The sequence below is a fragment of the Sebastes fasciatus genome, chromosome 18 (assembly GCF_043250625.1).
Source record: "Sebastes fasciatus isolate fSebFas1 chromosome 18, fSebFas1.pri, whole genome shotgun sequence".
Taxonomy (NCBI): domain Eukaryota; kingdom Metazoa; phylum Chordata; class Actinopteri; order Perciformes; family Sebastidae; genus Sebastes; species Sebastes fasciatus.
This window is the reverse complement of record NC_133812.1, coordinates 13,936,410-13,948,512: the sequence shown is the minus strand read 5'-3', so window position 1 is coordinate 13,948,512 and position 12,103 is coordinate 13,936,410. Positions and strand designations below refer to the sequence as shown.

At 41.6% G+C, this 12,103-nt stretch overlaps 1 protein-coding gene across 1 annotated transcript in view; it reads right to left on the bottom strand.

Moving 5' to 3' along the window:
* nbas (NBAS subunit of NRZ tethering complex) overlaps window positions 1-12,103 on the bottom strand; it is a 186,826-nt gene that overhangs the window by 43,585 nt on the left and 131,138 nt on the right. Inside the window, exons 47-49 of the mRNA XM_074616263.1 lie at window positions 9,493-9,683; window positions 5,520-5,609; window positions 3,935-4,118 (exon numbers count right to left, since the gene is read on the bottom strand). Coding sequence (XP_074472364.1) covers window positions 3,935-4,118; window positions 5,520-5,609; window positions 9,493-9,683 — 465 coding nt within the window. The remainder of the gene's footprint in view (window positions 1-3,934; window positions 4,119-5,519; window positions 5,610-9,492; window positions 9,684-12,103) is intronic.

Genomic DNA, 12,103 nt, shown 5'->3' with positions numbered 1-12,103 from the left:
TTGACCCTATTTGCTGCTGTTCATTTTGGTCTGACAAGCTGCCAACTGCCTGGAAGGTCTCCAACCGAAGAAGTCTCAGCCTGAGCTAATATTAATGAATCCATATCAGCAGGAAGTACTCTCATTTTTTGGTCAACAAAACGAATCCTGTTGTCTAATCGTCCCCTCTGCCAGAAGGTCAGCAGTCATGCTCAGGTCACTATGGCAATGCAGATTAATAAAGATACAATAGTGATGGCATAATGTCACAGCAGACCAAAACCACCAACGTTACACATTTGTATCCGTGACTGTGTCCTACCACTCTCCCCAAAAAACCTTAGTTAGTATTCATCGTCCCCACAACTAATTACTTGTTTTTTGGCCTCCTTGTTGTATTTTAAGTATATTCACATTTCTAAATCAATCCTTTCAAAAAAAAAAAAAATACATAATGCGAGTCTAGCATAATGTCTCTAATCTATCAATGACAATAAACCAGGCTGATTTGTAGCATATTAAAAAAGACAAATGACAGCAATTTTTATCCAGAGTAATTACTTGATCCATTAAAAACTTTAAAAAAAAACCACACAACTTGTAGTTTCCTCTAATCTAATTTGCTCTCTAATTGATCAACTCATTTTCATTTCATGGCCATTCTTAGAATAACTCTTTCCAAAAAAAACTTTAGTTTCCATTCTCTTAATTTGCCACAAAAATAAATAATAAAATGTGTTTTTCTTTCCTCTTTTGATTCATTGATGACATTTTATCATTGTTGATATTGAGGAAAAAGAGAGCCGGAAATAAATTCTAAGAGAGGTGGAGTTCTACACTTGCACATCAGAGACACACAGAGAGAGAGAGAGAGAAAAAGAAAGAAAGAGAGATTCATTTCTAAGATCAAAACGACGTTTTCTTCAACCTTTTTCTTCAGTTGCGTCTCCTGAATTAAGACATGCAGACAGTGGGTACATAGAGGATGTCAGTGCATGTGTTTGTATATGTACTGGCATCTCAACGCATGGAAACTTCTGTACATTTGAGAGTATACCTGTGAGTGTATTTTATGTGTGTGTGTGGGTGCATACAGCTATTTTACAGCTGCCTTTGATCGCAGACGACAGTGCTAATCAGACGCCTTTGTCAGAACAGCAAACAGACAGCGGCGGCAAAGGAAAGATGAGAGAAACTTAAACATACTACTGGTATCGGTTTCACTCACAAACCGTGGCTTGACAGCGCGGTTGTCATGGAAATCACAGCAGGCTGCCTGCTTGTGTGTGTGGTGTGTGCGTACTGTACATATGAGTGTGTGCTGCACGGGAGGGATGAGTACGCAGTGAAAGACGGATACAGGGGTTTGTGTGTGTGTGTGTGTGTGTCTCTCGGGTAGACAGTGGGACACAGTTAGAAGGGAATTGTGCTGATTAGTTGAGGGGCCGGGGGGACAGAAGGGGAACAATACCAACTGCTTTCCTTCCCTCTCTCTCCCCCCCCCCCACTGTCGTCTCTGTCAGACTTCACCACTTCTCTCTCCCTCTCTCTTTCTGCTTCCAAGACGACGTGATGAGGTCAGACTGGGGCACTGCCACGTCTCAGGCTTGGCCTCGGGGCACCAGCACGAGTGCCAGCGCTGCTGCTTACGGGCGCTACCAGCGTAGCCAACATGATTACTGTGCCACCACTTTCAGCCGAGCAACAGCCAGCGGAGACAATTAAGTGTCGCTCCAATTAGGAGGCGAAAAAAGGCTTTGAATTTGTGTTTTCGGCACACATGTGGACATGGAAAATCTTTTCCAACTAACAAAAAAATTAGATTAATCAAAATTAAATGAGACATTTGGCTACAAAAACCCCCGCTCACACACTGAAAGGCCTTTTGGTTGCCTTAGGGGAGAAACAAGAGAAAGTGGCACTTCATCTGAAATGCTGTAAGAGCAAGAGACTCATTTCAGATGAAGTTGATTCATCTTTAACAAGATTAATTAACTGATCCCTTGGATGTACACTCCCTTAAGAGTGCACGTGTGTGTGCCTGCGTGTGTGTGCTTCGTCAGAGCCTGCCAAATGTCGGGAGTGCACCCAATTAGTTAAAGAGCCCGGGCCCACACACCTGTCTACCTGCGCTGACAATGGCCCACGGCTGCGTGCATACATTTACACATTAATTGACCTGCTCGGGCCATTAATTAGTCAGTCAGGAAACTTAATGACTAGCCGTTCAATGGTAGGTGACACCAGGGAGGACAGAGCCACACATGCAAAGGAAAGCAGAAACTGTACACATTGTATATTATAAACGACTTCAAATATACAGAGGATTTAGGGATGATATAGACTGTATACTGTATATAGATCACGACGCGTCTCCACTGCCTCCCACTGTACAAAAGTGAAGCCATTAATATCCCGGATACAGGAGCTGCCCTCTTGAGATTTTAACGTCATTTGGAGGCAGAGTCTGCGCAGTAGTGATCGGGGGGCTGGAGCCGCAGTATCAAGGTCCCGCCCACTCACCTGCCCGAGCCAATCACGAGCCGAGCACAGCCAAAGCTTGTTTGCGTGAGCCACCTAGCTGCTACGTTAGCACCACGGTAGCTGTTTGGCTAGAAAGACACAACAACTAACCGTAATATCTCTACAACTACATTTATGATCAAACTGACACATGTCAACGGTTATGGAAAGTTAAAGTTACATCTCCTCTCTCGTACAATTACAGAGCCTCCTGCTCCGCGACTACTTCACTCAGAGCAGCTGTCAATCACAGCTGTCCTTCATGATGTCTCACCCTCTTTTTATAGCATCAAATAAGTAATTAAAACCGAACTTAACAGAAAAATGATCTTATCCGCTTACATGGAGGAGGCGGGCTTTATGACCTATACTGCAGCCAGCCACCAGGGGGCGATCGAGATGTTTTGGCTTCACTTTTGGGGAGCTGTCATGTCATGACTGCGACTAAAAGATCCTGGATCAGGGCACTTACAATTATACTGTATATTACCTCCTAACTCAAGAGAGAAACATATTTTTGGGAGTTTATGATACTCAAATTAAGATGCACAACAGCGACTGGATCAGATTTTCCAAAATCTAGTGTTGTAGTCAACACCACCAAAAACGAGACAAAGTCCTGAGTCCTATTTGTCTGAGACCGAGACGGTCGATTCCAAGACAAGACCGAGACCTTCAAAAAGTGGTCTTGAGACAGAGCTTGAGTACTGTCAAAATCACATATTCCTCTAGTTTTTACTGATGCTATAAATATACTGTTTGCAAACGTCTTCGACAACTGTGATAACTGAAATTTCTTTAGAAATGTCTGTTTTGAGCAGTCATGAAAAGGCACTAGTGAAACTCAAAACCAATGTTCATTTCTTTGAGAAAGATTTAAATAGAGAGCATCAGCCATTCATGCATCAAATAAAACACAAACGTGACCTCAGCTCCTTCAAACTGCCAGTGTTAGCATCAGCTTTAGCAGCAAAAAGAATAAACAAACATTAACTAGATCTTACTTATCCCTTCAGCAGTACACCACCTTCTTTATAGCTAAAAGCCCATAATGTTACAGAATGGGAATGTACGTATATGTCAACATTCACTTGTTCTTCAAGATGGGATGAGTGAGTGAGTGATTTATCCACGTATTAAATACCCCATTTCTCTTTCCACTTATCTCTTCCCTCCACCCATCAATTTTGGGTGCCTTTTCAAAATTTATGGCCCAGCATTTAATGTTATGACCTTGGAGAAAAGAAAAACTAATATCCAGACATCTGTAGCCTCCTTCACATCAAGTACCAGCGTTGTGTTTCAGAGTGCTTGGGATTAAAGTTGTTTCTCAAGTAATGTATACTCAACATCTCTCAAGTTCGAAGTCTGTTAGTGAGGGGGCCGATGAGTCACGGCTGCGTGCACGTGTGAGTGCGTGTGTGCACGTTACCTCTCGGTCTTTGAGAACAGCCTGAGTTCTGTAGAGCAGCAGGAGACGAACGTCGCTGTCTCGGAGGCTGAAGTTGCTCTCCAGGATCTGCAGCACGTCGATCCGAGGCCGCACGGGGAGCGCGGCGTCACCGCAGAATGGATGCAGCCACGCCAGGAGGTCATCTGAAGTCACCGCGCTGTCACTGAGAGAGGACGGTGAGAAGGACAGCAGTCAAGACAGGCTGAGTGAGGCAGAGATAAAGTGAAAGTGACAGAAAGGTAAAGTGCAGAGATTCTTCTAAAAGAAAAAAAATGGTGGAAAAAGTGGATAGGAGCTTAAAGGACCAGTGTGTAGCATTTAGGGGGATCGACTGGCAGAAATGGTGTCACATGAAAAAAAGAACCGGCCACCATGTTTCTACAGTAGCCCAGAACGGACGAACCAAACACTGACTCTAGATAGGACCATTCACATGTTCGCGTCGGCCACCGTAGTTCTCCTACACTCTTGGCACACGGGTTTCAGTCGGTTGCAATCTGCAACCTCACTGCTAGGTGCCGCCAAATCCTACACACTGCACCTTTAATTAAAGTTTTTTGTATTGGGTCATCTTCTCAAGGTTGAAAAATTACATAAACTTACCGAGAAAAATGTTTACCACTACAAAAAAAATGTCATAGGAAAAAATGCAATATTTGTTTGTTAAAAAAAAACTTCAACATAGACATCAATCAAATTCAGAAATTTAAATCAAAACAAATTTTCACAAATTTACACTTTTTTATTTTGTCCTCAAACCTGTTATTGTTCTATCTATTCAAACATCCAAATTAGAGCTGAAACAATTAGTTAATAAATCAATCAGTTAAACACAACGATTCATATTTTCTGGTGATTATACACTAAAGAAAACATACTTTATTATTCCAAATTATATTCCATTTCTGCCAATAGATCCCCTAAATGCTACACACTGCTCTTTTAAGTAACTTTTAAGCAAACAAAAATGGCAAAAATGTCATTGATTTCAGCTTTTCAGATGTGAGGATTTGCTGTTCTTCTTTGTCTTTTGGATTATTAAATTGAATATTTTTGCTAAAAAATGAATTTGAAAAAGTCACCTTGGGGTTTAGGAAACTGTGATGGAAATTTTCCACCATTTTACAGACTAAACCATTAATCAAGAAAATAATCTAAAGGTTAATCAATAATGAATGTAATTCTTAGTTGCAGCCCTAATCCAGAGAGCAAAGAAAAAGAAGCTTAGAGGAAATCTCTTTGTGCATAACTGCACTGACGGGCAGCAAATAATGAGCCATTTTGTCACAGATCCATTTGTTTTACTTTGATTTGTTTGGCCGTTGGTCACAATAGAACTGACCGGGGTGTAGCAGGTGCTATCCAAATTTTGTCATCTAAAAAAAAAAAAAGCTACCAGACAGGTTGGCAGGTGCTTCTTGTTGACTCAACTACCAAACAGACATTTTACTGCCATTTGACACCCGGCAGGTGTTAATTTAGCTGAGAGAGAGTCTTTAAAGCATGTTTGATTTATGTATGACAGGAGTGTGTGTGTGTGTGTGAGTAGATCTAGATAACCTACCCACTCTGGACATTATTGTGCACAGCGGTCACCATGGCCTCCAGGACCCTGAGGGGTTGTGGGTAATTTGTCAGGGCGTCTGGGTCCCCACTGGAAAACAAACCACATCGCCACAATCACCTTACATAATACGCTAATTAAGATAACATTTTCAAATTACCACAATGCAGAGGGACAACAACTGAGCAAAAAAAAACAGAAATATCAAAGGCTTCTCTTCTCAGGGACAGCGTTAGTTAAAAAACGTGTCTGGCAGCAATTAAAAATGTTTGAGGCAGCTTTGTAAAAATTAACCGTTGTGATATTATTTAAAGTCCCGGAGACACGACGTGACAAAAAAACATTTAAACCCGTCTCCGTCTCCATCGTTACGAGCTCTCGCAGAGCATGTTGGTGGAATCCACCAGAATATATAACAATTTAACGTTGATTAAACAGGTTTGTCTTTTCAAATAAAGGTGTAAATGAGATTTAATGGCACATAATAGTAGCTTAAAAGGGGATTGTGTGCTCTTTCTGCAGCGTCATTAGTGTGTTTTCTGGTGTGGCTGTGGGTTCTGCTGCAGTGTGTGTGTGTGTGTGTGTGTGTGTACACTGTATGTCGCAAGAGGAGGGCTATTTTTCACAAAGACAGAAAAGGAAAAAAAAAAGGGTGATTTCCCCCGACTCCACTCCACTTCGCTGCTGGGCTGATGTGCACACACACACGCACACACACACACACATATATACAATACACATACATGCACGCAACATACAAATGATCTGGCAAAAGGTGGAAAGACGACGCAGCGTTTTCTTTATTGCATTTCTTTTTTCTTTTTTTTTACCACTTCCTCTTCAAAGACACACAAACACAGAACAGTTATGACAGATACAAAAGATGGCCATTAGTGTGAAGCTCAGGTATGCCTGCTGCGCCAGACTGAAGGCTTCGGGAGAGCCAAAAAACAAGACCGGCTCATTCATACCTGCCAAACACAATGCTTCGAGAAAGCCCCGCAACAACAGACCCACACAAACACGCGCACACACACACAAACACGCGCACACACACACACACACATACACACACACACACACACACACACACACACACACACGCACACAATGCATAAAGGGATATTCATTATGCAAGAACAGAGTGACACGTTCAAGGGAAAAGAGAATACCTCTGGTGAATACATAAGGCTGCATCTTGCACCCAACACACACATTCACACAGTGTGTGTGTGTGTGTGTGTTGGGTGTAGGAGCAGAGTGAGATCTGGAGGGGAACAGCTGTATCAGGCTGCATTAATTATAAGAAGATAATGAATCAGAGAAAGGAGGAGAGTGTGTGCGTGCAAGAAAGTGTGTGTGTGTGTGTGTTCATCAGGGACAGTGCCCGCATGTCTACTTAACTACAACTGTGCGAGTGTGTATGTGTGTGTGGACGTGCATGTGTATTTTCTGGTGTGTGTGTGTGTGTGTGAATGCAGGTGCCATCTATCTGCACCATGCGCCATTGAGCAGCCATAAAGAAGCGGGAAATGAGGCAAGGATATAATCAAGGCGATTGCCACTCATTTATCAAGCCAATCAGATGGCCCGATAATAACCTTGCTCATTGGTCTGTCAGCGTTAGCGCGCAAGGTTGTTAGGGCATTAAGGACAAACGTAAATAAAAATACGCTACTCTATTCCATCTCAGCCGAACTTTGCTTTCATTTTGTAGTTCCTGGATGTTACGTCCGACAACATCCAAGTATTTTCCATCGCCCTGAACTCCAGCGGCTCTGCAGACATGTCGGGCTGAATCATCTCCCCCTTTCCTTTTGAATGCAGCGAGCAGGAAGACACCAATAAAACGCTGTGAGTCCAACTCCCACAGGCAGCTACTGTAGATTCAATTCAACACTTCAGGCATTTGTTTTGACAGTGTTTTCCCCCCCACCAACACGCTGAGCCCAAAGTGGACCAATATACAGAATATTTTCAGATAACAACCAACAGAGATCAGGCGGTAGGTGGTGTGTTCAGGTGGCCTGCGATGTTTTTGAATATACACCATAAAAAAAGCTTTTAAGTTGGATATAGATAATTCTCTTAATCTGACTTATTTTAAAAACACATTTTTTACACACATATGTATGTAATCTTACCAGACAGGTATGAAAGGGGCGCCATGTAGATGATAATGTTGTTTGACAAGGCGCAACAGTGAATGTAAAAGAGATTTTGAATAAGGAAAAAAATGGAAACACACATGTACTAACCTGACAACTTGATTTTCTTCCTGCCTTCGTTAGGTTTGTCACAGTGGGCGTTATCTTTGGTAACAAGCGGTGCTAAAGCCTACAGCAGTGTAATTTTCTCAGCGCTGTCCTATTATTATTAACCGTTCTCTGAACAACTCGGGGCTAACAGGGGGCCTACCAGTGTGTGCAACACCATTTACGATTTATAACCCAGTGAAAACACCGGTGATGTCCACAAAAATAAACAGTGAGTCAGAAGAACGCTGCCTGAAGCAGGAGATGGTGTTAATTTTGCAAGATGATGGTGAAGAATTTGGTAACTGTTATAAATGTAATGATGTTGATGTTCTTGCAGTCTAAAAACAGGATATTTTATACTTTTAAAAGGGCGGGTCCATCTGTGTTCTGTTACGTTTTTTTTTCAAATGGAAAATCCCACTCAGTCGTTGCAAAAAAAGCAGTGACGTAGGTTACCGAATCAAGTTAATTAATAAGGTTATTAACAATGTGAATGAGTCAACGTTAGCTGTGCTAAGATTGGAAATAACTGAAAGGGTTGGTTCAGATTTTTTGAAGTGGGGTTGTATGTTAACTCCCGAGTTCTGCAAGGTCTGGTCTTTGAGACCCCGATATAACGGCTTCAGTTACTGTCAGAGCGGCCTGTCTGATGGTGAGGGAAAGCGGTTGTGGACGGGAGCAGAAGAAAAACATATTTTAGCCACATAAAAAATCAATATCAGTTTAAGTGTATACTATAGTAAGAATATTTTCACCACCCTACCTTGCGATCAGACAGCCCTGTCTGACAGAGGACTGAAGCCGTTTTATTGCTGTATCGATTGGTAGGTTTGTTTGTGTTATTATTGTGTGACTAACGTGGCGTCCACACACAGCAGTACATTGCTTAGCTTCCATGCCAGTATTCCTGTCTGTTTCTCCAAACTGGGAGCGTGCCAATACCATCTAATTTAATATATGTAACATTAATACACTGACTATAAGGATGTATATATACTGTACATGTAGCAGCGTCATCATGCAGAAACCTACGTCAGGTCACGTGGTAAAAGGTTTTTAGAGGAGCTTGGGGAAATATCATTTTGACACTAAAACATTCATACTTTGACCAAAATGTTCTGGTTTGAATACATAAGGAACAACATTGGGAAGATACAGAATGATCTAAAATCCTAAAAAAAAAAAAGTGTCTATTAAAATGTAGAACGTTATGTGTTTGTGATTAAATTAAATTAAAATTAAAATGTTGTATTTTGTTTAAATTGTCAATGTGAAATGTGTTTTGTGTGCATAAAAGTCTTGTCATCACTGTGAGGTTGCCAGGCAACCAGTGGAGACTCCAGGAAATCACTGAGCCCAGCCGTACAACTTCTTACATTCCTGTTTTCCGTATGGGTAATTTTTAAACAACATGTTAATTATTGCGCTGGTAGGTTTATTATTGAACTGAAGCGAAAGCCAGGTCAACAATTTACCCCTGCTTCCACTCTTTATGCTAAACTATGCTAAGCTAAACTAATCTCCTGGCTCCCGCTCCATAGTGAGGGCACACACATGAGTGTTATTGATTTTCTCATCGAACTCTCAGCAAGAAAGCAACAAAATGTTGAATAATTCCTCCAGCCAGGCTTCTCCCCGTGTCATTGTACCTGGTCTCAATGGGAGGTTTTTGTGTACATGTGTATTGTACGGAGAGAGAGGGAGAGGGATAATACCTGAGTGCGGCCACTACTCGCTCCATCGCATCATGAAGCAGCGTTTTAACAGACAGGTCTAGGGGTCCAACAGCCACACGCAGGAGCTCTCCAATGCGCTCCAGAGGCTGCCCATCAGTTGCCATGGTGACTGCCAGCTCATGTACTTTTGACCTCTCGGATCGGGATAAATCATAAAGTTGACTGTAGGGCTGGAATACAGAAAAACAGAATGACGGTGGATGTGAGTGCGGACATTTTAATTCTGACAGGGAAAACATTTCATGGGAAAAAAGACTTTAGGAAGCAATACATGTTCTCAGCCTTGATCAAAATGATTTAGAAAAGACAATAGTAACCAATAGCAAAGTGAGATAGCAGAAGAAAAAAAAAATCAGGGACCTGAATTGAGGAAAACCAGAAGGGCAGAGTGAAAGAAGTGCATTGTGGTTTAGGAAGTATAAAGTTGTGTGTGTGAAGTTTGTTGTTGAGTGCTCTGTTCTCTAGAGGTATTAACCCAGAGGGCGGCACTGACCTGAACCGGCTCACTCTCTCTACTGTCCGGCTCACCTTTGCTTGTTTTCCTCTCTTCCAATAAAAAAGGGTTGAGAATCTCAAGCTGGAGAGTCAGGAATGGTATTTGGTTGTGTATACGTGAGTGTACATCAGTCCATGTGTGTGTTTAAAGCAGGGCTGTCAATCGAATTGTTAATTTTTTAGCTGTCCAAAATGTACCTTAAAGAGACATTTGTCAAGTATTGAATACTCTTATCAACATGGGAGTGGGATATGCTGCTTTAAGCAAATGTATGTATATATTTATTATTGGAAATCACTTAACACAAAACAATTACAGATATTGTCCAGAAACCCTCACAGGTACTGCATTTAGCATAAAAAAATATGCTTAAATCATAACATGGCAAACTGCAGCCCAACAGACAACAACAGCTGTCAGTGTGTCAGTGTGCTGACTTGACTATGACTTCCCCAAACTGCATGTGATTATCATAAAGTGGGCATGTGTGTAAAGGGGAGTCTCGTGGGTACCCATAGAACCCATTTTCATTCACATATCTTGAGGTCAGAGGTCAAGGGGCCTCTTTGAAAATGGACATGCCAGTTTTTCCTCACCAAAATTAAGCCTAAGTTTGGAGCGTTATTAAGCCTCCTTTGCAACAAGTTAGTATAACACACCAATGGATTCCTTAGGGTTTCTAGTGTCATACGGTACCAGTATCTTCACTGGAGCTTTAAAACTGAGGATGCTGCGTTAGAGCGTTATTATCATATTAACTTTGACAGCCCTAGTTTAAAGAGGTATTTCCTTATCATGAATTATTTTCAGTAAAATCATATTATCCAAATTATTTTCAATTCTGATTTCCTCTCTTTACTTTCTTTGTAAATTCATAATAGATGTTATTCTTCCAAGGGCAGAACTCTTATCTTTGAGTAAACATTTCACCAAGAGTCAGAATAGATCCTGTTCTTAATAGCAGCTGCACAAAGCTGTGGTCTGGTTAGTGCTTGTCATGGCAGCAACCCAAGAACGCGCTTGTTGACACTAGCGGACCCCTCTTGAGCTTGAGATACAGGACTTCTAAGGTTGATAGGGGCAACTCCACACCGAATGGGCAAGTACCACTGGGCGGAAAAAAAAAAGTCTACTGCTACTGTAGTTACGGAAGTGAAAACCTGGAGGTGTGACAGGTTTCGGAGAAGCTAGAGAGATGCACAGTACTGCTGGTAATGCTTAGCTAGTAATGCAGTGTTGTCGTCTGCCAGGGGAAAGACAAGGACATATGTTGCCGTGTCATGTATCATTTTTGGTGTCTCGGGTATCTCAAGATGGCAAACTTTTCCCTCTCAAACTCCCCTCTCCTGTTTGTTATATTCATTGACAGGATATTGATATTCATGTGATGTGATATTCATGATATATGGACATAATACGATATTATTCCTTATCTATTCATCGGTAGAATATCAAGGCCTCGCTGTAGACTGATGAGTGCTTTTTGTAGATAGTGTTCACTGTGATCTCTGATGTGCTCTGCAGCTGAGTGTGATACAATCTGAGAGTCAAGTTTGAGACCAAAGTCGTCTCTTAGAAAAATATAGATCTTTCAGTACAGGCGTGGTACCTGCTGCAATATGAGAAGCGAGGGTATCATTGGGTGTTATTCATGAGTGAACGAGAGTTTAAGAGCCAGTTAGGGACAGTGGGTGAGCTCTGAGGATAGAGCTGTACTATGAAACTAAGCTTTCAATACTCTTTTCCAATCCTCCCTTTTGATCACAAGTTTAGGGATAATGACAGCGAGAGATTGAGGACACAAGTGGCAGATGTGAGGCTTGTCTGAGAGTATCTTGATGAGGTGGTTTCGGTATGTAATCGAGACGCCTCTCGGCTGCTTCCTTGACTAGGTGTTGTGGGCACAACAAGGGACTTGAAAATCAATTAGAGCCGTACTGAATGTCATTGAGGTTTTCGAATGAAGCTTCAAATGTCTTCAAATGTCATCACCCTAAAATGATTTTAAATCCTTGAACAAAATCTTCAATTTGAATAAAGTTATTCATCGGATTAAATGAGTTCGTCTTTTCTTTTAAAATTTAAACAACTTTC